Source organism: Phocoena phocoena, chromosome 9, assembly GCF_963924675.1.
Source record: "Phocoena phocoena chromosome 9, mPhoPho1.1, whole genome shotgun sequence".
Classification (NCBI taxonomy): Eukaryota; Metazoa; Chordata; class Mammalia; order Artiodactyla; family Phocoenidae; genus Phocoena; species Phocoena phocoena.
In genome coordinates, this window is record NC_089227.1 from 99,830,853 (window position 1) to 99,856,859 (window position 26,007).

At 47.9% G+C, this 26,007-nt stretch overlaps 2 protein-coding genes across 2 annotated transcripts; one reads left to right on the forward strand and one right to left on the reverse strand.

Moving 5' to 3' along the window:
* Positions 1 to 5,404: 5,404 nt before the first annotated feature.
* Positions 5,405 to 18,931, forward strand: LOC136127992 (GTPase IMAP family member 8-like). The gene is made up of 6 exons (XM_065883621.1): positions 5,405 to 5,447; positions 6,436 to 7,292; positions 12,386 to 12,554; positions 14,195 to 14,223; positions 16,509 to 16,557; positions 18,045 to 18,931. Exons 1-6 carry the CDS (start codon positions 5,405 to 5,407, stop codon positions 18,929 to 18,931), a joined length of 2,034 nt encoding a protein of 677 aa, XP_065739693.1.
* Positions 18,932 to 22,437: 3,506 nt separating this feature from the next.
* On the reverse strand, positions 22,438 to 24,314 carry LOC136127993 (GTPase IMAP family member 5-like). The gene is made up of 2 exons (XM_065883622.1): positions 24,272 to 24,314; positions 22,438 to 23,318 (listed from the first exon to the last, which is right to left on the reverse strand). Exons 1-2 carry the CDS (start codon positions 24,312 to 24,314, stop codon positions 22,438 to 22,440), a joined length of 924 nt encoding a protein of 307 aa, XP_065739694.1.
* Positions 24,315 to 26,007: the final 1,693 nt, after the last annotated feature.

The following is a 26,007-nucleotide window of genomic DNA, read 5'->3' on the forward strand; positions in this document are numbered from 1 at the left end:
CACCACCAAAAGGAAATGGTAATTATGTGTCATGATGCAGGTGTTAGCTAATGTTATGGCAGTAATCATTCTGAAATATAAAAGTGTATCAAATCAACACATCATGCTCGTTAAACACATACATTGTTATATGTCAATTATACCTCAATAAAGCTGGAGGGTATGGGCAGGGGGCAGAGTGGGGGGGGGGTGACCGGGTGGAGTTCAGTGGGAGTTGGGTTCTTCACTAAAGAGCTGGCAGGAATGGGTGAACATCACACCCCAGCCCATTAGCTTCAGATGAAGTTAATCCCCTCACTATATCCGTGGAAAGTCAACTCCAGAAGGTTGAAGTGAGTTAGGCAAGATCACACGGTTTGTTAATAATCTAACCAGGTCCAGGGCGTGTGTCACCAAAATACTTCTCTCCACACAATGATTGGCTATTTTACTCACCTTTCTCATGACCCTCCTAAGAGGAGAAACAGTCACTTGAGTTGGAGGTACTAACAGAGATGGCTAGGTTAAGCCCTGTATAAAAATTTTCTGTCTTCTGCCGGCTGTCCTATTTTTAATAGCTGGAAAAGCCCTCCTTTTTTTCAGAATGATGAGACTTTGCGTGTGATGTTCCTAGCAGGTAGGACCACTTTGGTGGCATTGTCCACTCTGAGGTTCACTCAGAGATTCCTCTCAAATTCCTGTCCTGGGGAAGGAAGGCCATTTTATTTTGTTTTTTAAAAATGCCTGAAAAGCAAAAGACAACTGGAGATAAGATTGCTGGTCAAAGGTCAGAAACAAAACGAGTCCTCAGAAACCTAAAGTGCTCTTCCCCGCTGAGGTTATAGAACCTGCCAGGGACAACATGCTGGTGTCACAGGAACTTCTGGAAAACAGTACCATAGCCCAAAGCAGCGGGTGGGATTCGCAATGACAGCATTGCACACCCACCACCTCACTGGCCAATGTTTCTGTCTCTTTAAGTCATCACCGCTGGGCTCCCCCTCCCTGAGCTTCCGGAACTCTGAGGTCTGAGAGGCACAGAGACTTCCTCCATGTGTGGAGAGGAAACCGCCCACTGCACCCACAGTCCAAGGGCAGGCGGTAGGTCAGGAGCTTCTTGGAGCCAGCATTAGAGCCTGTCGCCAATCCTGCAGGAACGGTGAGCACAGGGGAAAAGGAACCAGCCCGGAGCAGGACCTGTGGGGAACAGGAAGAGCTCTGCCTGTGTGAAGCTGCATTCTGGCAGGTATGTGAAAGGGGGGCAGGATCTAGAAACGGTAACTTCATGTGCCTCTAGGTTTGTAAGGTTGTTCTGAGTGTCAAACACAGTAAGTTCAGAAGAACAGGTGAGCATCTTCTCGAGCTCTGATGCACACACGCTCTTCTTCGGGACTAAATTCTCTCTCCGTCCCTGCTCCCTCAGTCCTTCTGCTAGAACTACTGCGAAGGCAATGAACATTCCGCAAATACATGTGCAGCAAGAGCAAAAGGCATTCCTGGGGACTCACAGGGAAGCTAAGCTCAGAGCAAGTTACAAAGTGAAAATTCGGTATATATCTGAGCCGGACCCTCCTAAAACCTCCACTCTCCTTAACACTAGCCACAATAGTGCAAGACACAGCTGAGGTTGTGAACTTGGTCCTCAGCCCTTGCCCTACATGATCACTTGAACATCTGCTCCCCACCCCAGACTGGGCTCTGTGGGCTGCTCTGGTGTCAATTAAGGGAGTTTGTTGATTTCTAGACACAAAATAACGAATCACATTATGTGATTTAGCCCTGGGGTAAACTTTACAGAAGCTTTGGGGGGTGGGGTGATGGGGGTGGGGTGGGTAACGGAGTGGGGGGGGGCGGCGGCAGGAGAGTTACTGCAGAGACACCCACAGCTTTGGCTTGAGCTCTAGGCAAACCTACCATCTGAGCCCTTTCGCCAGAGACAGGTTATTCAGCCAACCTCTCCCTTTGCTTTTGCTTCGTTGTTGGTGCCAATAGGGGGAGAACACAGTTACCTGTAGGAACCAGGTGGGCGACCTGAAGAGGTAGAATTTGAAATGGACGTCGAAGCACAGACAGGACTCAGGCAGAAGTGTGTGGTGGGATGAATGGTCCACAAGGTGGGTTGGAAAAGGCCCTGCAATCTGCTGTTTGTGGAGGGGCTGACTGGGGAGCGGATTAGGTGGGAATGAGGCTGGACTAGACTGAGGAGAGACTGTGCTGTCGTGTTCAGGCACTCGTGTGATCAGGGAAACTTGACCACAGAACGTTTAATTGAATTAAATAATGTCGGAGTGGGTATTTTACTTCAAAAAGCCTCAGGTTTGAGGCAAGAACATAAAGAGCTGGAGGGGAGCATCCCAGTCTCTCCAGCACACAGGTTATATTTAGACTTATTTATTTACTTATTTTTTACTGAAGTATAATTGGCTTACAATATTATATTACTTCCGGGTATACAGCATAGTGAGTCTACAATTTTATACTTATGCTCCATATAAAGTTAATATAAAATATTAATTAACTATATTCCCTGTGCTGTGCATTACATTGGTGTATCTTAGTTATTTTATACCCAGTAGTTTGTACCTCTTAAAATCCCCTTCCCCATCTTGCCCCTTCCCCCACCCATCTCCCCAATGGTAAACACTAGTTTATTCTCTGTGTTTGTGAGTCTATTTCTGTTTTGTTATATTCCTCTGTTTACTTTATTTTAAATTCCACATATAAGTGGAAACATACAGCATTTGTCTTTCTCTGTCTGACTTACTTCACTAAGCATAATACCCTACAGGTCCATCTATGTTGTTGCAGATGGAAAGATGTCATTCTTTTTTATCTTTTTCATTCTTTTTTTATGAGTAATATTCCATTTTATCTATCTATCTATCTGTATATATATGACACCTTCTTCGTTCATCTGTTGATGGGCACTTAGGTTGCTTCCATATCTTAGTTATTATCAATACTGCTTCTATGAACATCGGGGCGCACACATCTTTTTGAATTCGTGTTTTCATTTTCTTTGGATATATACCCAGGAATGAATTGCTGGATGATATGGTAGTTCTATTTTTAATTTTTTGAGGAACCTTCATACTGTTTTCCACCGTGGCTGTACCAATTGACATTCCTGCTATCAGTGTACTAGGGTCCCCTTTCTCTACATCCTCGTCAACAACACCAGTTGTTTCTTGTTTTTGGATGACACCATTCTGACAGGGGTGCTCCATGCTTCCTGTACCTGATATCTGTCCCTTTTCAGGTTAGGAAAGTTTTCAATTACAATTTCACCAAATACATTTTCTACCCCTTTCTCTCTTTTTCTGGGACCTCTATCATGTGAATGTTAGCACACTTGACCTTTTCCCAGAGGTCCCATAAACTCTCCTCATTTTTTTAAATGTGTTTTTGTTTTTGCTGTACTGCTTGGATGATTTCCACTAGTCTGTCTTCTGTGTTCTTCTACATCGCCTAATCTGCTCTTAATTCCTTCTAGCGAATTTTTCATTTCAGTTATCGTATTCTTCAGCTCTGACTGGTTTTTGCATTTTCTAATTCTCTGCGGAAGTTCCCACTGTGTTCATCTGTTGTTTACCCAAGTTCAGTTAGCATTTTTATTACTATTGCTTTGGACTCTTTGTCAGGTAAATTATTATCTCTGTTTCATTAGGGGTTTTTTCCTGGGGTTTTATCTTGTTCTTTCATTTAAAATATATCCCTTTGTTTTCTCATGTTGTTTGACTTTCTCTGTGTGTCTCTATGAAATTAGGTGAAACGGTTACCTGTCCAGGTCTCAAAGGCATGTCCTTGTGGGTAGCAACCCTTTGCAGTGTGCCTGTCACCAGTGGCTTTGGTGGGAGAGCTGGACGTGAAGTGAGCGGGGACTGCTTCTTCTCCCACAGTGTGCTGGCGGCCACCACCTTGGTGGGAAGCAAGGCTGGAGGCAGAGGGCTAGAGCCAGAGCCAGGTGCCAGCCAGGGCTTCTCCTCGGCTCAGGGCTAGTTGTTAGCCTATTGTGGGAAGAGTCAAGGACCAAGGGGCTGGGCAGGAGTCCTAAGGGAGTTGGGTTCCCCCAGATGTGATGACAGTCTTCACCTTGGCTGGGGAGGTGGCCAGGGCCTGAGAGCCTGAGGCTGCACTTCTGAGCTGCTTCTACTTTTTCCTCAGTGTGTACCCCTTGGTTAGAGGCAGGATAGAGAGCCAGGGGGGTTGGAGCCACACACCGGAGCTCTCTCTGCTCCTTCCCTGGTGCACACATGCCCACTGGCAATGGCAGCCTCGGCCTTTGTGGGGGGCTGGAATGGGAGCCTGGAGAGGGCTGGGAGGTGCTCTGGGGCCGTCCCGGCAGGCTGGCCAGAGCACCAGGCAGTCTTCAGTGTACTGCCTCTGCACTGGGACTGACAACAAGCATGCTTGGGCTCTTCAAGACCAGAGTCTCAGGTTCTTACAGCCCTCCAGTAAGCCCTACTGATTTTCAAACCAGCTAAGGGGGCTCATCTTCCCAGTGTCAAGCCCAGGCCTGCGGTGCCTAATATGTGGCTCAGACCCCCCACTCCCCAGGGAGAATCCCCAAGCCTGGGATAGCCCCTTCCACTTCTAGGTCCCCACTAGGGATTCAGGTCCCAACCAGATTGCTTCTCCTCCCCCTGTACCAGACTCCATGTGGTTCTTTCTTTACAGCCTTGATTGTAGAAAAGCCATTTTGCTAGTCTTCAGGTCATTCTCAGAGAGAGTTGCTCTCTGTGTAGTTGTAGCTTGGATGTGTTCATGGGGGCAGGTGAGCTTGGGGTCTCCCTCCTCCACCTTCTGGATCCCACCTCCTAGACATATTAGGACGAGCCAAATGTTGTGGTTTTCTGAGCACAGAATCAGGAGCTTTCCAGGTCAGCTTGGGAAATATGTCTGTTTTCTGATTTCCAAAACCAAAATCCCAAGTTTCTTCTTGTTTCCCAGGCCAACAACCCTAAGGTAGGTCTTAAGTCAGTGAGCAAACTTTCTTGTTCTCAGGGTTTGACAAACCCCCCACCCCACCCCTGGCCGCTGAACCTCCAGGGAAAACTTATTTTCTACAACTTACGTCACTGACATAGAATTACCTGGGAAAATGAACATCAAAAGCTTATTCATTGACATAGAGGAAGTGTTGTCATCTCCCCTCTGCTCTGTGCATTTCGAGGCCCTGAAAAGACAGCACAAGCTCACCAGGTGTTCTCATAGTATCGCCCCAACCACAGACCAAGCTGTTCCACTGTCTTCCCTAAATTCTGATGCTCGGAGAGGGCAGGAACTATGACATTTTCACTGTGGTGTCACCAGCATTTTGGGCTTTGCCTGACACATAGTGGGTAGTTTTACCTATGAATGAATAATGAACGAGTGAACAAATGGAAAAATAAATAACTTGTGTTGGGGACACTTTCAGGGAATCATGAGAGGACAGAAGACAGCAAGAGATGAAGAAAACGCCTATGGTAAGAACATGCCTCACAACGCGTGTTTGCCCCCAGGTGTGAGCTCCGGGTAGTAAGGGGGATGGGCTATCTCAACACTGAATGGAGGGAAGCCCCAGAGTTTTCTCGATGCTGGGATGAAACAGCAAGAGCCCTGGGGCTGGCATTTGACCTAGATCTCTGCCCCTGACCTGCTGTGAGATATTGAGTTCTTTGACTAACCTGCACCTCCGTTCCCAAAGTAAAATGAATAAACCTCCTCTGATCTCCACAGAAGGGGCTGTAGAGGGAATCCAACTATATACTAGAGGGAACATAATTCACCAGGTAGAAGGTGTTAGGGAACAAGGATGGAGGGTTAACCAGGTATCTTATTAGGCAGCAGGTTTAAGAGAGAGGAGAGGATGAGGGGGGAAAGGGAGGGAAGAAGAGATGGTCTCATCTTATCCTCCCAACAGCCCTATGAGGACGGCGCTACATTAATGATCCCATTTGCGCAGAAGAGGTTTAGCACTTAGATTAAGCATCTTCCCAGGGTTACACGGCTGGCCGGGGGTGGGGCTGTGATTCAAACCCAGGGTGTGGGACCCAGACAGCCCTCGTGGCCAGACCCACTGCCCCTCCTGCCTTTCTTTAGTAAGAGGGTATCTGGGGAAGTAAGGCAGAGGCCACTGAAGTTGTGAAATAGGGAGCAGCTCTGCCCAGTGTGGATGACAGGTCATGTCACACGAAGTAATGGCCTGTATTATACAGGGATGTCCTCTACAGAAACGTTCACCGGGTGCTGGCGCACCTACAGGTGCATGTGTGACGCCAAAGAGGGAAGAAATAGACGGGTAGAGATCCCCCGGAGTTCACAAATCTCCGACCAGGGTACTCAGTAAAGGTTTGGTCCGAAAAGCAAAAGTCGAAGCACTCTGTTCTCCTTTGTTCAAAGGCATCCAGGGGACCCGGGTACCAGGATATGTGCTTTCAGGTTCGGGAGCTTACAGATCATTGGTGCTCACAGGTTTAGAAGCCCGCGAGTCTGCCCTGCAGGAGCCCAGGCTGCGGCTCCTCCTGGCGGGGAGGTCAGGGACTGGGAAAAGCGCCACGGGAAACAGCATCCTGGGCCAGAAGCGCTTCATCTCCAGGCTCGGGGCGACGTCGGTGACCCGGACCTGCGCCACGGGCAGCTGCAGGTGGGCCAAGTGGGACGTGGAAATCATTGACACCCCGGACCTCTTCAGCTCCGAAGTCTCCCAGACAGACCCGGACTGCACGGAGAGAAGCCGCTGCTACCTGCTCTCGGCGCCTGGGCCCCACGCCCTGCTCCTGGTGACCCAGCTGGGCCGCTTCACGGCCCAGGACCAGCAGGCCTGGAGGGGGGTGAAGGCGCTGTTCGGGGACGGCATCGTGACGCGCACCATCGTGGTCTTCACCCGCGAGGAAGACCTGGCTGGGGGCTCGCTGCAGCATTACGTGCGCGACACCGAGAACCGCGCGCTCAGGGAACTGGTGGCCGAGTGTGGGGACCGATTCTGCGCCTTCGACAACCGAGCCACCGGCGGGAAGCGGGAGGCCCAGGTGATGGCGCTGATGGGGCTGGTGGAGGAGCTGGTGAGGCACCACGGCGGCGCCCCCTACACCAACGACCTGTACAGCCTGGCGCAGGCCCTGGAGGGCGCGGACCCCGAGAAGAGGCTGCGCAGGGTGGCGGAGCGAGTGGCCTTCTGCGCGCAGAGGCGGCGGGAGCGCTGGCCGCTGACCTGGCTGTGGCGGTGGCCCAAGGCGCGGGGGACCTGGCGTAAGCTGGGCGTGTGCACCCTAGTGGGCGCCCTGGTCCTGCTCTGCCTGCTCTACAGGCACCGGCCAGAGGCCTTGCAGGTAACCTGGCAAGAAATGAACTGAACACTTGGGTCTGAAGGGGGATTTCAAAGGAATCAGAGTTTTCAAGAGTTTCATATTTCCTCCAGTAAACAGTTTTAAAATAAAGTTGTGCAATTTTAAAACGGCCTTAAAACGTGTTAGTTAGCTTGATGTTTCGGTCCTCTCTTGAAAAATAACGGAATGACTGGTGATTTTTAGTAGAAAATGGATTCATAGCAAAGGGAAAACAGCTATTTTTATTTTGAGCTTGTGTTTGTTTAGACACTGCCTTCCTCCCTTTGGACTGCTATTTAAAAAAACAAAAAACAAAAAAACACAGACTGCATGGCTTAGAAACAACAGACATTTATTTCTCACACTTCTGGAGGCTGGAAGTCCAAAATCACAGTCCAGTTTGGGGGAGAGCCCTCTCTGAGATTGCAGACTGCCAACTTCTGGCTGTGTCCTCACCTTGATGGAAGGGGCACTTTGGCAAGGGCACTAATCCCAATCATGAGGAATCTACCCTCATGACCTAATAACCTCCCGGTGACCCCATCTCCTAATACCATCCTCTCCAGATTAGGTTTTCAACATGTAAATGCTGGGGAGGGGGACACAAACATTCAGAGCATAGCCTGCACTCTCTCTTCTTGATGTTTTCTCGTTCTTATGGGTAGATATCTCCCTTCAGTGATCCTTGTAATTTTTTTTTTTTTTTTTTTTTTGCGGTACGCAGGCCTCTCACTGTTGTGGCCTCTCCCGTTGAAGAGCACAGGCTCCGGACTTGCAGGCGCAGCGGCCATGGCTCACGGGCCCAGCCGCTCCGCGGCATGTGGGATCTTCCCGGACCGGGGCACGAACCCGTGTCCCCTGCATCGGCAGGCAGACTCTCAACCACTGCACCACCAGGGAAGCCCCTGATCCTTGTAAATTTTTATTATCATCAAGGAAAGAGATGTCACAGTCATGCATATTAATGTTTACTTCTGATACATTGGTTTATTTACCAGTACAATGGCTTAGTATCAAGAAGTTAAATGTAACTACACTGAAAATAACACAGTTTCCAACTTTCTAGCATGTATTATGATTCATGTCTGTCCAAAATGAAGTAAGATTTGGGGAAAATAACATGCAATGTCTTCAATGCAGTCATCTATCTGGATTTTTAAATAATAATAATAATAATAATAAAGCGCCTGTCTCAAAATGGAGAAGAGAGGGGTGGCAGGGTCATCGGCAGAGAGCCACAGAGCACCGGAGGTTAGGTGTGGCTGTACCGTGGGGTTTTTACAGGGGATGGGCCAACCCACATAAGTCTGTGAATGCCATCCTTACGTTGTGTAAGCAAGCGCTAGGATCTGTTTATTTCCATATTTCTGAATGTGACAGAACACTTTTTTTTTTTTAAACATCTTTATTGGGGTATAATTGCTTTACAATGGTGTGTTAGTTTCTGCTTTATAACAAAGTGAATCAGCTATACATATACATATGTTCCCATATGTCTTCCCTCTTGCGTCTCCCTCCCTCCCACTCTCTGTGACAGAACACTTTAAAGGAAGTCTTTCTATCAGCCACGTGCTAGTTAGGAGGTGTGGATACAGGAGGAGGCAGATATCCCAATACTACCAGGGCTCAGGGGTGCTCAGGGCCGGGAGGTGGTGCACAGGCATCCCAGGGCCATCCCCGCTCCACGTGGAGAAGGGGCCTATGCACATGCACTTCGATGCCACCTCGGGTTAAGGGCCTGCAGAGACTCAGGATGACTATGGGCTTAGAGTGGCCTGCAGTTGGGTGGGGGGGGTACCTGAGGGCCATAGTAGTGGGGCAGGGAGTTGGGCTCTGTGAAGCCTGGCTGGAAAAAAAGTCCATTATCAATTCCTGCCTTCAGCGTCGTGCTGGGCCCATGCAAGAACTCTCGGCCATGGAGGGACTCTTCCCACACCCTGAGGGCCCCAGGAAGGGGCCGACGTAGCGGAGACCGCCTGTGTCCGCAGCTTCCCATCCAGGGCCACGTGCGCACGGGCATACATTGTAAGCCAAAGACTTCGCTTACCATGGGGTTGATTGTAACCTGCTTGTTCTTTCATTTTTCGTTTTCTCACGTCAGGGTGTCCACATATGCCCTCCAGTTTCTGTCATTGCTTATTAGTTTTGTCTTGTTTGTAAATGGACATGTGATTTTTAAAATAAATATGAGTGTTAGGATTGTAAAATTCTCATGCGGACTGTAGCATATAGAAATGTGTAGGATCAGAGGAAGGCTTGACATCCGTGGGTAAAACACCCTGCTTGGGGCATCACCAGGACCATTGTGCGGGACAGTGGAAAGAGCAGGAGATGTGCAGAGGGCTTGTGTGACAAAGCCGGTCCCCTATGAACTTGCTCCAGGACCTTGGGCACAAGGGGATTCAGCTTTTCTTGAGATGTATATATTAATATTAATCCTTATAGCTTTCACGTACGATGAAGTAACATGAGTGAAAGCACTTTGTAGGTTAAATTCCATAAGAATACAGTACAGAAACAAAAAGTCTAAGAAGAAACTTCTCATAATAATCCTCATAAATAAATCTCATACTCATAAATACATAAATTTCACACTCATGAATACTCCGCATTTATTCTTCATAACAATAACTACTCCTCATTATTCTATGTATAGAGTTGGGAGCTAGTGGTAATATAAGGTCGGCATGATTAGTCATCAAATATATTTACAAAGTGCGGTCAAAGTTGTATTTGTTCTCTAAAATATTGCTAGTTTCTAACCCTTAGATTTAGAACTATGCAACATGACTCATAAGTAAATGGAAGACACAATTTTTAGTTTTTAAAATGTAATTTAGGGACTTCCCTGGAGGTCCAGTGGTTAAAACTCCACGCTTCCACTGCAGAGGGCACGGGTTCCATCCCTGGTCGGGAACGAAGATCCCGCGTGATGCGCGGGCAGCCAAAAAAATTTTAAATATATACAATTTAATGTTACACATGTTATACAAGATAGATCATAAAACAAAATAATATAAGACTGATCATAAAATAGAAAACAGAAGCTGTAGAGAGAACACTATAATATAATGACAATTTATTGCCTTAATATTTTATGATGAAAAATACCTCATGAGGTATGAAGGGTAATTATCATTAACAGCCTTTTATTTGAAGAGGAAAGTAATGTACTGAGAGTCAAGTGATTTTCTAAGGGCAAAACGTGGCAAATCAGAACTGGAACTTATTTTTCCTTATTGTCCTATAGGAAGAGTTTCCTGAACCAGACACACAGGGTCAAAATGCTATAACTTCTCAAAAACTGTCTATTTGAGTGAATATATATATATATATACACATATATATCTCGACTACTTACATGTCCTCTCATTTTCTTTCTTTTTTTTTCCTCACCTTTTCTTTTATCTCTTCAAGAATAAAAATTCGTTGATCGTGTGCTGATGAAGTTTCTTTCATATTTCCATGCCCTGCTGCCTGGATCAACTGTCATTTTATCTAAAGAGGTTCATAGTTGACTTACTTCTGAGAGTTGTTTTTGGACATGAGTTTTTCTTTTTTTTAAATTTATTTATATTTTTGGCTGTACTGGGTCTTCGTTGCTGCGCATGGGCTTTCTCTAGTTGCGGTGAGAGGGGGCTACTCTTTGTTGCAGTGCGCGGGCTTCTCATTGCAGTGGCTTCTCTTCTTGCGGAGCACGTGCTCTAGGCACGCGGTCTTCAGTAGATGTGGCTCACAGGCTCTAGAGCGCAGGCTCAGTAGTTGTGGCACACAGGCTTAGTTGCTCCACGGCATGTGGGATCTTCCTGACCCAGGGCTCGAACCCATCTCCCCTGCATCAGCAGGCGGATTCTTAACCACTACGCCACCAGGGAAGCCCCCAAGATGAGATTGTCAAGCAGAAGATTTCAAACAATGCATACCCTCTTATATAGTCTTGTACAATATTCAGTATTGTACAATATTCAATTCTTGTACAATATTCAATATTCATCACCTGGCTGGGCAGACGCCACTACGCCTTCCAGAGAATATCCTATGGATTGAACTCCCTAGAAGAGGAATTCCTATAACTCCTTGGGGAAGCCAGAGCTAGACTATGACCCAAGACTCTTTTTTTCTGCCCTGGGAGCCTTCACCTGTTAGTGGCAATGTTTGCCTTTTCTTATACAACTGCATTTGTGCTTGCTTATTCCAGCAATAAAATATTTTGAGATTTTTTTCTAAATTTGTCTTTTACCTCTATTTTATTTTAAGTAGTTATCTTCCAAAATGATGTATTTTGTTTTAATCATTATTTGGGGTCTTAATTATCTTTATACCTAACACTCAAGCTCATTCTTGGCCCAACTCTTATTTATTTTACATTTCCTTTCACTCTTTACACCATTAATTTTAGGCACTCCTTTTTACTTTGGAAATAGTGTTAAATCGTGTATATACCTTGATTTAGTACATCTGAAAACACCTAAGATCTATTCTTCCACATGCTGGCGAAATAGCTCATGGATACGCTGAAGAGAACTGCTTACCACTCCTCAAACATCACACACACACCCCCAAGAAGAGACACCCAACCCCAAGAAACAAAAGACAAGGGTAGTCACTCTCTGCCTCCCAGCCCTGGGGAGTTTCTGGAAGGGAGGAAGGCTCCATTCTAACCTGTTCCACATCTGGGCTCCAGCTTTTCACGAAGGTAGAGAAGTCCTCCTTCCTGAAAAGCCAGTGATTCTTTCCTGTGCCAAAGAAAATAACTAATTTTCTCAGTAGATTTCTTTGTAGGTGCTTTCACAGGGAGACTCAGGTCAGCGTGGTCTGTGTTAGAGTGAGAGGTACTTGGACTCAACAGGAGAGATGAAACGTTGATCTTCCGGGAATGGTGGCCGGAGAGCACGACACGCCCGCGGAGGCAACAGGGGTCTTTAGCAACGGGGGAACTGGGAGGATTGGGGCCCGTGTTCTTCTCTTTCACGCTCCAAACATCACTTCTTTGCACACGTCTTAAAGAGGAAATGGGAGTGGGCGAGGGGCTCGCGGGCTCCGACAGGAAGCATCCCATTAGGGGGACAGCGCGCTCCGAACTCGCTGCTCTCCAGTTTCCGCAGCAGCAGTTCCGCCCCATCCGGAGGGGGTGTCCCCAGCTGCGGGGACAGGGGGTGCACTCCGTTAGCCCCATTTTCCTTCTTGCCCTGCACCCCTTCCATGAAACCTTCGTCCGCGCTCTCGCGCCGACCCGCCGGCACCCAGCCCGCAGCGCCGCGCCTGGTAAGGGGAACCCGGCGGGGGTCCCAGCGTCCTGGGTGGAGGCCCGGGGAGGGGGGGCGCGTCCTGGAGGCCGCCGTTGAGTCAGGGCTACTGATTTCTCGTGGGATCTGACACCGGTTACCATACTTCTGGGCTCTCCCATCAGTGAAACGGGGCGCCGATGGTGAGCGTTATGGGCAACCGCGGATTCCTAGCGGGAGGGAAGCGGCTTCGGGAACCGCTCACCCCGCGTTCACGGCCCACAGCTTTCCACAGCGTGGAGGTCTTTTCCGTCTAGTTGCCTACTTCTTAGCTCTTCTGACTTTCATAAGCTTCACGGGGTTTCATAAAGCTTCACTAAGATTCTCATCCCGTTTGACAGATGAGAAAACTGAAACTCACCAGGTGCCCTAACTAGGTGGGGCGGACGTCTCAGTTTTAGCTCTTAACTTCCCCGTACCAGCCCCGCCCCATCCCTGACAAGCACCACACCCGCAGAGGCCTGGGTACCGAGAGTCTATTCCTAGGGCTCCACAGGACAAGTTCGGGGTCATTATGTTCCCGCCCTCACTGAGCCACGCGCTCCAAACGGAACCTCTCAGTGAACATTGTTCCATTGATCTTCTGCAAACCAGCCCATTCTCCCCCAAATACCCACACTTTTCCTACGACACGATGTCGAACTCGACCGTACGGCAGACAGATTCCAGCGTGTACAGGAACCAACCCTTTGCTAAAGCTCCTGTGAGAGCCGCGTTATGAAATCACAATGCTGAACTCTGACACAAGTGATACCAGGAAACAGAGGGAGGGGGCAGATGGGCGAAGGAGAATATGAATCAGGAAGACAGAAAATATTTTTATCTTTCCTAAAACAGCATGAGAGAGCCTGCTTTCCAATGGTTTGATAAAGTAAGGTGCCGTCAAGATAAAATCAGGTTCGTGTAATGTACAAATCAGGAGGTACATTATATGCTCATTGGCTTCAACCTCCTACCTAAGCTACATCGTCCTGCTGTTCCTGTCAGATACTCTTATAATCTCTGCCCGCATACTGCCCGCGACTCCCTCATGGTTCCTGATCCCGCCTGGGGGAACATTAAAAGGGTTTTCCTTGTGGAGAAGAAATCTGCCTCCACTCCCGATTCTCCCTCTTCTGTCTACTATGTGATTGACACATGTCACATTCCTTCGAGTTTAGGATGTTTCCCGATCTTTTCTTAGGCTTGATTCTGTCCTTTTAATATTCTATGACTCATTTTAGCATCTCCATCAATATCCTTTCTGACTAGCCTCTGCACACTTTATTATTTGTTAGTATCTGTCCAAAATAATCCACTCCTCGGGGGGACGTGTCTCCCCCGGCAGCCTGACCCACTCAGAAGACGGTTCAGGAGGACCGTGCGCGCCTCTGCTGATGTAACCTGAACTTCGACTGGCTTTTGTGAGGCCACAGAGCTCCATTGGGGTCACACTGATCATCAAGTCATGGGGAAACACCAGATTGCTTTAAACTGAGATACTTCCATTCCGAGCAACTTCTGGCCCTGCGATTTTACCTTTGAATAATTCTTTTTTTTCTTTGAAATTGTGCACTCAAGATTTTGCAATACAGTTCTCTTTGTTAGTTTTAGGGTAAGCGTCCAGCCTGCCTGCCTCAGTTTATGTCCTGACCGTGGATGGCAGCATGGTATGTGGTGTTCCAAGAGGTTCATTGACTGTATAATCTCTTCTCCACCCTGATAAATCTAGGAGAATACACAGGCAAAACGAGCCATGTTTTGGTCTTAGCTCCATGGAAGTTGTGTGATCGTGGGCAGGTCAGTTGAGACTCAGTTTCCTAATATTTTAATAGAAACTTTAATACCTATCTTGATCACATCATAGGGAATTTAGGAGAACGATTCAAAGAATGGACATGAAAGAAACTTGAAAATTACAAATGGCTGCACAGAGGATTACTACCATGGTAAAGTTCATCATCGACATTGTCACCACTGTCGTCATCGGCTTTACCACATCGATATGTTGATTCCAATATATAGCAACTGCCGTCTGAAGTAGAAAAGATGTCAGAGGATTTGAGCAGTTTTAGCAAAAGCTGGAGTGTTATTTACCAGAGGCCAGGACAGCGTGTGGGAGAACGTGGTGAGGAAGATGCTCTTCTCTGGGCTTAAGGAAAGGAAAGTGGTGCAGAAGGAAAAGGAAAGGAAGGAAGTTGCCTTAATAAATTCTGAGAATGTGACAAGGGCTGGTTTCCCTAATGAGGGCCATTTTTCTGTTCTTCCCTCCTGAGTGAACAGAAACATGTGCAAGAGGCAGAGATAACAGAATCGACCTGAATAGCAAGTGAACTATGGAAACCGTTTTGAATTCAATGTTAATCAATAAAATGCACCTTTAAGCCAATTAAGACATCCTAGTATGTGCCCATCAGGATGACATGAAAAGTCTAATATGAAAAGTCTAATATCACCCAGCGTAGGTGAAGATTTGGGGGATCCTCACCCATGGCTGCTGCCAGTATGACTTAGCACATGCTTCTTGGAGTCATATTTGGCAGTATCTTGTCAGGTGGAAACTATATATCCCAGAGAAATCGTCCATGTGCACAAGGAGACGTGTAGGGGGATTCTTCTGCAGCGTTGTTTGTAGTAGCAAGCACGTATTTTGGCACACCAAGTGTTTGTTAATAAAATTGAGTTGGATAAAATGCTACATAAATAATGTCACTGGCATAAAAGATTAAGATGCCAAAAAGTACTATGTATTACCTATACATACACGTGTATCTCAGAATATTGGTTGCCTCTGAAGGGAAGAGGGAGAATGAGACGGGTTGGGGGGAGTCAAAAAATAAATAAATGGAACTATATGTGTAATGTTTTAACTTTTTCAGTCAAACCAAACAGCAGCAGTGAAAATGCCAAAATACTTAGATCTGTTCACTGCAATTAGTGGGCATTTGTTTCACTACTCTGTGTATTTCTCTCCTTAAAATGTTTGTTTCAGAACTGCATAATCTTTAAAACTGAATAAATAAAATACAGTCTCGGAGATCATCTTAATTATAGTGGCACATTGCATGCTTGCCTTTTCTAATGCTCGCCCTTTCTAGCACCAAGAAGAACGACACAATATTATGTCTCATCCGAATGAAACATTTATCCCCATAGTTTTGCCAATTTCTGGGTATATCTACCGGAAAAATTTTTAAGTGGTTATTGGGAGACCCACAAGGAAGGACATGTGGTTTAAAACTGAGCAGGAAATGAATTTATCTTGAATTTGTCCTGAATGTTGACTCTGGCCCTCAGTCATGGCACCAGCTTCTCTCCACCAGCTGCTCAGAGGGGAGGGAGGATGGTGGCTGTGCTCCTCCGTCTTCTACTGCATCCTCTCATGTCCCTGCTCAAAGGAGCCCTGGCTCCCCAATTCCACACTCCCATTGGAAGGTACATTGTAGTTTCCTCCTTGCCACTGGGATATCCATCTGGTACAAAGAGTTTCTGGGGCTGGAAATGGCCAGTACTTCAAACAAGCCAATGTCATTTACAGCAAGGCAATTTTTGTTCTCTAGTCTAGCAAGTTTGCTTACTTTGATTCCAATAACAATAGTGATAATAAAACAATAAACAAAATCCTGCTTCTCATTCCATAGAAGAAGACTTTCTTTATTTCATGCCTTTTCAAGTAGAGGGGAGATAATCAACTGACTTGTTTTCAAACATTTCATGCTTTCCTATAGGATGAGGAAAAAGCAGGAGTTCATTGTGTTAATACAACCTAGCGTCACCTGGCTTGCTTAAAGTTATATATGGATATTTGAAAGTAAAATATAAGTTAAAAAATTAGCGATGGAAACGGCTCATCTAAGGATAATTATTCTTGGCTGTCTGAATTGGAGGTGTTCTCAGGCCTCACCAAGTCCCATATGGACACCTGCTTTTTATTCCTTTCCTTTTTTTATTCCAGAAGAGAATGGAAGGGCTTCAGAGGAGCAGATACGGGACTATGGCTGAAGGTAAGAAAGCCTCCAAATTCTCAAGAGCTCTAGGCATCAGGGAAGAGTCACTGTTTTCTCTCCTCCTTTCCCTCACCTCAAACACAGTGACAGAAAAGAAACCCAGTTATTTTCCACTGCAGAAGAAAAGGCAGCTACCATGTTCTTATCTTCCCCACCATCATCACAGCCACACACACCCGAGTGTGAAGCTCTCCCCTGTGCCCTGATGCATGGGAAATGAGGAAATGAAACTTCAAGTCAGAAGTCGGGGGACTTGGAAACAAATTGTGAAAATGATATCCTTCCCTGCCTGCACTCAACTGAAAAGAGGAAAAGTTCCCCATAAAGATTTAGTGATCGTGTTTGCTAAAAAAAAAAAATCCAGGATACTTAAGAAAGGGAAGAACCAACACAGAGTTACAGGAATAACAATAACAGATTTTAGGAGACTAAAATGAACTTAATTCATTTGAGCTCATGAGAACTCCAGACATCCTCGGATTCTCGCTCTCTTCATCCCTAGAAGATTTTAGCTCCTGATGCAGGGTCACCCTCGACAACACCACTTTTGTTCTAATTTCCTGTCATTCTATCAGCCAAATTGACGATCTTTCCAACGCATGTATTTCTCATACATGATGGTCTTATCATCTCTTCTTCAGCCACCGATCCAGGGTCATCTGTCAGACTCCGTCCTTGACTTTAACGACAAGACTTCTGTAGGCTCACGTTCAAACATCCAACTCCCCACCCAAAAAGAGGAAACCCGGGGACATTCAGCTGGTCCTCGTTGGTTGGTCACTGGAGCTCTGACATCTGAGACTTCCTTTACCCCCAAGGTTCAGATGAATGTGATTGGCAGCCTGTGTACCTGGGAATTAATTGGTGGGTGAAAGAGAGGTGATCATAGTTTCTCACTGATGACTTCTCATCCTCCGCCTCTTTCTAATCTCACATTTATTTAGCATGAAACTGGGCTAAGCACCATCCCTGGAGAAGCTCAGGGACCAGCTTTCTGAAAGCTGTATTTTCCCTGGTCCTGATGAAGTCCTTGGAGCATCCTTCATGGTGTAGCAGTTCTTACTCTTGGCTATGGGTCCAAGTTCGGGCTCCCAGTGTGGCTTCCTGCCAGTCAAGAGTCGCCTAAAGTTGTATGCAAACATTTGTATGTATTTAAATATCACTATTTGGCAGGGAGAGAGGTCCATAGCTTTCATGAGATACCATGAAAGGTCCGTGACCTAAAAATCTTAAGAATCACTAACTTTCCCAACAAGGACCTACTGTATAGCACAGGGAACTCTGCTCAATATTCCGAAATAACCTAAATGAGAAAAGAGCTTGAAACAGAATCGATGCTCGTGTATGTATAGAGTAATTCTTTTGCTTCACACCTGAAGCTAAGACAACATTGCTCATAAACTAAACTCCAAGATAAAATAAAAAATTTTTAAATCACTGACTTAGTAAAACACGAAAAACTCTTTTTTTTTTTTTTTTTATAGGCGGGATAGAACATAAGCTGTTTGCAGCCTCGTCCTCATTGAGGATCATCCTGGTGGGCAAAACAGGCAGCGGGAAGAGTGCCACCGGGAACAGCATCCTCTGCCAGCCAGTGTTTGAGTCCAGGCTGGCGGCCCAGTCGGTGACCAGGAAGTGTCAGGGCGCAACGGGCACGTGGGATGGGAGGAGCGTCCTGGTGGTGGACACGCCCCCCATCTTTGAGGCGAGGGCCCAGGACCAAGAGGCGTACGAGGACATCGGGGACTGCTACCTGCTCTCGGCCCCGGGGCCTCACGTGCTGCTGCTGGTGACCCAGCTGGGGCGCTTCACAGAGCAGGACGTGGTGGCCGTGACCAGGGTGAAGGAGGTCTTTGGGGCGAGAGCCCTGAGACACACGGTCATCCTCTTCACCCGCAAGGAGGACTTAGCGGACGGATCCTTGCATGACTACGTAGCAAACACAGACAACGTCAGGCTGAGGGGCCTGGTCCGGGAGTGCGGGCACAGGTACTGCGCCTTCAGCAACTGGGCCTCCGGGGACGAGCAGAGGAAGCAGCTGGCCGAGCTGATGGCCGTGGTCGAGGGGCTGGAGAGGGAGCTCCAGGGCGCCTGCCTCAGCAACGACCTCTTCTTTGATGCACAGCGGCTCCAGCAGGGCGGGGGCGACCCCCATGGAGAAGGTCACGTGCGCTACCTGGCCGAGGTGTCGTCGCATATTGCAAAGCAAAAGCAAGACCTGAAAGAGGCCCAGAGAAACCGCGCCTTCAAGGCGCTCCTGCGAGTCAAACACTGGATCGTTTCTCACATCGGAATATTTGCTCTTTTTGTTATATGCTTTTTGAGTTTTCTTGCCGTTTTAATTATCTTGTGTAGCAGTCACGAATGCTGAGCATTTTCAGATGATAACCTGCCATCAGCTTCCATTTTGTCAGAGTCAGTATCTTTGTCTGTGTTGATAAGGAACTTTATTTGCTTTTCGTGTAGTTTCACTTTCAATTTCCCTTCCTTGCATCAGACACACCATCCATTTTCTTCAGCTGCATTTTAGGTAAAATCCAAAGGAAAATCCCCTTTTTGTTTTGTTAAAAATGGTGAAAGCAAATAATAAACTAACTGGATACAGTCGTGAAATATTAGGGAGCCTGCAGGAAGGAAAGTGAGTGGACTGTCATGCTGTGTGGGCATCTCACCTCTGTGACCTACTTTTTACAGTCTTGCTGTTGAGGAGAGAAACATGTTATATTAAAAGCTGGTGGTGGAATTCCTTATTGTATTCAGAAACGTACTCTGACTTCCTTGAAGGCTGTGGAAAAAAAATAAAAAGGCACCCCCCCCCAAGAGAGAAAGATGAGGACATTTCGGTGGGGGGGCGGGGGTGGTCTCGGGGGCCTGAAGAGGCTGAGGGAGAAAGGGGGAGGGGACTGGGGGTGAGGGAGAAGAGGAATGGGGTCCGTGCAGAGTCAGTGCCTGGGAAATTAAGGAACTGGAATTTGTTAGAGCGGGGCTTGACAAGGGCCAGACTGTAAGGGTAGTATTTCAGGCTTAGCCGACTATCTGGTCTCCATTGCAGCCACTCAACCGTTCCCTTGCAGAGCAAAGGGACAAGATGCAGGCGCCAGGCGAGGCTGCATCCCCATACGACTTTATGCAATTTGAATTTCATGTACTTTTCGTATGTGAAACATTTTGCTTCTTTTGATTTCTTCACCCTTCAATAAATGTAAAAGCCCTTTTTTAGCTCACAGGTTATGCAAAACGGGCGGCAGGCTGGATTAGGTCTGCAGCCTGCGGTTAGCCGACTCCCGTCTTAGGAAGTTTTCCATCATGGGTTGAGCTCTGATGTACTGGAACATCTTGAACCCCAAAGTCAGCACAATCGTGTGTGATACCTGCAGAAATTTGGGGAAAGGGTGGCGTTGCCCATTTCAATGGTAGCAAAGAGAAGAGGGCAGACATTGGCGTGAAATCTGAGTGGAAGTCACGAAGTCAGTGGAAACGGGAAATCCGAAGAGGAGGGCCCTGTGCGGCCCCTCTGAGCTTCTCCTTTGGGATAGCTGCCGCCCCCAGCCCCTGCTTCGTACCCTGTAGGGGAGACCCGCAGTCGTCCCAGGCAGCCTGTGACTGGATGGGCAAGTGATGAATACGCTAGAGTGAATCTCAGGAACTTAACTGTGATTCCCAAGCGTCATTCTGCAAACCTCCACTGGTACTAAGGTGCGTGTTGGTCTCTACAGCGCTACCCCATAACTGATTCCAATCTTGTGCAAGCAGTGCTATGTTTGAGCTCCACAAACTCTTGAAACCCCAAGGAACTCTTGCGTTCTCAGCCCAAGGACCCCCTCCTCAATGCAGTGTTTCCAAACGGTCCGACCTAACTCGGTCTCTCCCTTCCTTGTCTTCATCCAGTCCCGCTCCACCAACACCTGTGTGAGCACTGAGTGTCGGGCTCTATGCTCAGCGCGGTAGGGGGATAAAGGCATATAAAAATGGGTATGAGAGAGAAATGTGTCAGCCAGAAGGAGGGGGCGGGCTCCGAGGGGGGGCGGGGGGTGGGGTTCGGGGGTGGGCAGAGGCAACCTAGCCAGGGCTGGGCTTCTAGGAATGTGCCGGCCCCTCCCACCCGGGACTCACTCAGGAGGAGGGAGCCCACGCTCAACGCGGGGAATGAGAATCCTGGTAGGAGGGATGCAGGGAGGCACCTGGCTGGGCGGGGCCCTGGGCATCACCCCCAGGGTTCAAGGGCTACCTTCCCGAAGCTTTTAAGTAAGTTAGGAATTTTAGGAAGACCATGCTGCCGCAATGTGGCCATTGGACTAAATAAGTGTAAGCCTGAGAACAAAGGATACCATTCAGAAGAAAAGAATTCCATCTTGGCCGTCAGAGTCTGCGCCATAACACGAGGCGTGGGGAAGGAGAGGAGGGAACGCGGAGGGGCGACACCGACGGGGTGGAACTGACACAGTGTGGGCACTAGCAGCAAGGTCGGGAGGGACCCAGGTTTCCGTCTCGCCTCCCCGTGACGGTGGCTCCCTGCACTGTCCCGGACCCTCAGAGGGAGAGTGGGCTGCGCAGAGGAAGGCAGACTTTGGATCTGGGTGTGCTGTCCTTGAAGCCCTCTGGGCGGGGCGGTCTCATCCTCCCTCCAGGGAAGGCATCCCTACCAGGCAGGAACTCGGCCCAAGAAAGTATTAAGAGAGCAGGGCTGCAGGAGGACGGTCTCCCTCCAGGTGTGTAGATGGTCCATTCCCAGGCCTCCCCGCACCAAGAAGTCATCTTTCCCCAGGAGCAGCGTTGCCCAGTGATCCAGACGACATTCCACCTTTGTTGATTTCCAAGAGGAATAAAGCCGGAGGGTTAACCCAAGGATATTTTACAGCAGAGAAGGAGAAAGGGTTTTGCTCAGCCTGTACTCACACATGAATGTTCACCACAGTAACTCCTTGGAAAGTGTTCAAATATGGCTCTGTTTCTCCCTCAAAGGATAAAGGAAGCATGGAAAAGACCCCCCTAGGGATCGTCCCATTTCCTCTGCCCCCTCCTTTTGTCATTTCCAAAATAATGCAACTCTAGGGATTTTTCACTTTCTTCAGGATTCAGTGAGTGTCTACTCTAAGCAGGAAATTTGGCTGTAGAGGGAGGTCCTTCCTGATACCGGGAACAAGAAAAGAGAAATTCGTTTATTTAGTCTCAATTCACTTACTCACAGGAAGCATGAAAACAGGGAAGTTCTGATAGATTTAAGGATTTTTTTAAAAGGATATGGAGAACGCTTCATTAGTTCAAATGTTTTCAAATGCAGGTAGAAGAGACCCCAAACTCCAATAGCTTAAGCAATAAGGGAATTTATTGGCTGACATACTGGAAACGCAGAGACAGTGCAAGCTTCAAGGCGGTTGAGTCGGTGGCTCGGGTTGACTCCATCATTCTGCTTGGCTTCAACCTCAGGTCGGTAGCCACACGGCTGCTGTCGTTCCAAGCATTACACGCAGGTCGAACAATGCTCAGAGGAGGAAGAGACTGTCTCTCTATGGGGGTCTTTCCTGGGCAAGCAGAAACCTGGCCCCAGCTCTGCAGACTTTTTCTCACTTCCCATTGGCCTGAATTGGGTCTCAGGCCTATGCCTGAGCTGCTCACTACAAAGAAAATGAGATTGTATATAGACCAGCCAGGCATCCCTCGAACTGAGCCATCGTCATCTTCCTCTGAGGCACGTGGCTTCACCGAGGGACTGGTGGAGGCGTGAACCGAGCCAGAAACCCACAAGGAAGTTGGGAGCTGCGGAGATGACAAACCATGTCCCCTGCAGACCAACAGAATTTATTTCTGAAATGAACAAAGAATCCTTGAGGTGATACTTTAGAAAAGCCTCTGACAAACAGATGAAACAGAGGAGGATTAAAGATGATACCAAATGATCAGCAGAATAAGAAGAAAAAGTAAGCCGCACCAGACAAGACACACACAAAGAGCATCGTGCACGAAGATCCAGTGTTTGACTCGCAGGAGCGCCTTGAAGGCGCGGTTTCTCTGGGCCTCTTTCAGGTCTTGCTTTTGCTTTGCAATATGCGACCGCACCTTGGCCAGGTAGCGCACGTGACCTTCTCCACGGGGGTCGCCCCCGCCCTGCTGGAGCCGCTGTGCATCAAAGAAGAGGTCGTTGCTGAGGCAGGCGCCCTGGAGCTCCCTCTCCAGCCCCTCGACCACGGCCATCAGCTCGGCCAGCTGCTTCCTCTGCTCGTCCCCGGAGGCCCGGTTGCTGAAGGCGCAGTACCTGTGCCCGCACTCCCGGACCAGGCCCCTCAGCCTGACGTTGTCTGTGTTTGCTACGTAGTCATGCAAGGATCCGTCCGCTAAGTCCTCCTTGCGGGTGAAGAGGATGACCGTGTGTCTCAGGGCTCTCGCCCCAAAGACCTCCTTCACCCTGGTCACGGCCACCACGTCCTGCTCTGTGAAGCGCCCCAGCTGGGTCACCAGCAGCAGCACGTGAGGCCCCGGGGCCGAGAGCAGGTAGCAGTCCCCGATGTCCTCGTACGCCTCTTGGTCCTGGGCCCTCGCCTCAAAGATGGGGGGCGTGTCCACCACCAGGACGCTCCTCCCATCCCACGTGCCCGTTGCGCCCTGACACTTCCTGGTCACCGACTGGGCCGCCAGCCTGGACTCAAACACTGGCTGGCAGAGGATGCTGTTCCCGGTGGCACTCTTCCCGCTGCCTGTTTTGCCCACCAGGATGATCCTCAACCAAAACGATCCTGGATTTAAGCTCTCTTCTCCTCCGCCTGTCAGAGCACACAGAAAGTTAATGTGCCATTGCCATGGACTGAATGTGTCCCCCCCAAAATCATATGCTGAAACCCTAATTGTCAATGGTATCTGGAAGTTGCGTCTTTGGGAAGTGCTGAGGTCTAGATGAGGGCGTGAGGATGGAACTCCATGATGGAATTAGCGTCCTTCTAAGAAAAGAAAGAGACTGGAACTCTCTTTCCACCAGATGAGGACACAGCAACCCGGAAGAGTGTTCTCCCCAGACACCAGATCTACCACACCTCGACCTTGGACCTTCCAGCCTCCAGATCAGTGAGAAATTAACATTCGTTGATTACCACCCAGTCTGTGGTGGTTGTTTTAGCAGCCTGAACTGACAAAAAGAGTAATAAATGCCTTTTTAGGAGGAAGAGAACGAAAGATAAAAAGGAAAAGACCTAGAAGGAATAGCCTCCCTGGATCAATTAGGCTATCACACTCTCTTTTCCCAGAACAGGGCTGGGCTCAGAGTAAATATTGTTACATAGAGAATAAAGGGAAGTCTTGCAGGGTTGGTGGATAAATCATCCCAGCTGGCCAAAGTCATCAGGATCGCTCCTTTTGGGATGCTGAATTTTTCCACCCTTTCCAGAACATTCTCCCTATTCAGTTCCCACCCTGAAGGCCTTCTGATGCTCAGAGCTTCCTACAACCATTAAATTAATTGTCAGTTGCATACTTTCATCTCCTCCCATCCCTGCCTGGTCTCTGTTTTACAAGATGGCAGGGTTTTACCTGAAAGAACTTACCCTCACTAAGGAGAGCATGACAGCAGATAGCCTAATAAGTTCTATTTCTTGGGGGACATGCATTTTCTTTGTGTTGAGGTGACTCTAGTCTTGTACCTTTCCCTACCGGTGGGAAGTTTGCTGACCCAATGCTGAGTTCATGGTCCCCAGGTGTTGTGCAGGGCTCCACCAGATCTTACCTTTGATGCACGTGTCTTCTCCACCCTTCTGAAGCCCCTCCATTTTGTTCTAGACGGAAAACAGGCAGAGACTGTTCATACTCGAGTCGGATGTGACATCCGACACAAAACACCACATTTTATAGATGAGGAGATTGAAGGGAGAAAAAAACGACTACTGAAGGTCACACATACTTTAATGGACGAGCCGAGACTAAAACCCAGGGCTGCGGACCCTCAGCCATTCTCGGCACTAGACTGAACTTCCTCACAAAGAGTATATACACAGTCCCAACACAAGAGCAACGCACGTGGTTTCCCGCCGCCTGGATTTAGCTACTAACAGGACGCACTGAAAACGTGCTGTCCACCCAGAAGACCAACTGAGGAAGTTGGTCATATCCTGGCTTCCTGGCTCTCTGTCTTCAGGATCTCAGTCCTGGCACCCAAACTCAAGATTGCCTCGCAAAGTTTCGCCTTGGGTAAACTCACAAAAGACGTTCTTCCCTAAGTTTCCGTGGTGATGGTGGTAGAGAGGGTCACGAATCATCCCAGTTTGCCCAGGACTGAGAGGATCCCCTGATCAAAGGAACTTCAGTGTTGAAACTGGGAGAGCCCCAGGCAAACCAGGACGAGTTGGTCATGCCAGGAGTAGGAGATTGTCATGACCCCAGGTGGGCAGTGGGGTGGAGCATACGTCCGGTAAACAGAGGGAAGACCTGATCTGTTAGGCTCAGACCAGCTCTTATGTTACCAAAGAGTTATGCTTCCATATTCTCAGCTCAAATAGTCTCTGACCAGTAGCTACCTCAGGGGCATCCCTCTCCAGTCCACTCCCCTTCTTTCATTGTACCCCATATGCCTTTTTCTTGATCTTTGTCTTTCTTCCTACTTCCTACTTCCTGTGCTCAGCGAGTGGGGCCACTCAGGCCCCATCCAAGGATGACTACTCAAGCTTCACTATTGGGAAAGAACTTCACGACCCTTGCCAAAACTGCATCAGGACCTCACTGTGTGCCAAGTTTTAGAGTATTTTCTAAGGCTCAAGGAGTTAATGCTAAAGAATGAATCTCTAATTGTGGAATTTCAGCATCTAGGACAGGTGAACCGAAAAAAACTACTTTTTGGAATAAGTAGATTTCCTCCACACTCCTTGGAATCACACCATATAGGATGTTATCTAGCCCCTCCACCTCTGAAACTGGCCACTGTGATTACCTTTGAAGGAAAAATAATTTAATAAATAAATAACTTGGGAATTATTTTAATTTGAATGTCAAAATTCAGCTTCTATCAGACAGTTTCCCGGTAATATCTTGTAATTCGTTCTAATGGTATTTTCAAGCCAAAAGAGAATTCAGCCTCAAGACTTCAACATCAGCTCCTGCCTGAGTTTCTATCCTGCCAGTTTTGGACCTACTAGCCCCCATAATTGCGTGAGCCAATCTTTCAAATAGATTTCTTCATATATACATCCTATTGGTTCCGTTTTTTCTGGAGAAAACTGATACATCGATCCAGCTAATTCTCTCTGTTGAAATCTGGAGAAGGAGCAAACCTGAAAATAATTCTCACCTTTGGCTGGATCTTTTCAAGCATGAAGTCTACAGGGAGGACTTTTTAAAAGATGTGATTGCATAGGGGAGGCAAATGGGGACACCGGTGTTTTTTAGATATCAGCTTGTTTTCTGTGCTGATGATCTTGAAACCAAGGTGCTCTGTTTTCTCATTTACTGCCCTTGGATCATCTTGAATGG

What these genes read in the sequence shown, in the direction of transcription:
- LOC136127992 (XM_065883621.1), top strand. Translation starts at nt 5,405, where the DNA reads ATGAGAGGACAGAAGACAGCAAGAGATGAAGAAAACGCCTATG. An exon ending in AGATGAAGAAAACGCCTATG is followed by an intron (nt 5,448 to 6,435) that starts GTAAGAACATGC and finishes TGGTGCTCACAG; the next exon opens with GTTTAGAAGCCCGCGAGTCT. An exon ending in ATACGGGACTATGGCTGAAG is followed by an intron (nt 16,558 to 18,044) that starts GTAAGAAAGCCT and finishes TTTTTTTTATAG; the next exon opens with GCGGGATAGAACATAAGCTG.
- LOC136127993 (XM_065883622.1), bottom strand. Translation starts at nt 24,314, where the DNA reads ATGGAGGGGCTTCAGAAGGGTGGAGAAGACACGTGCATCAAAG. An exon ending in AGAAGACACGTGCATCAAAG is followed by an intron (nt 23,319 to 24,271) that starts GTAAGATCTGGT and finishes GTGCTCTGACAG; the next exon opens with GCGGAGGAGAAGAGAGCTTA.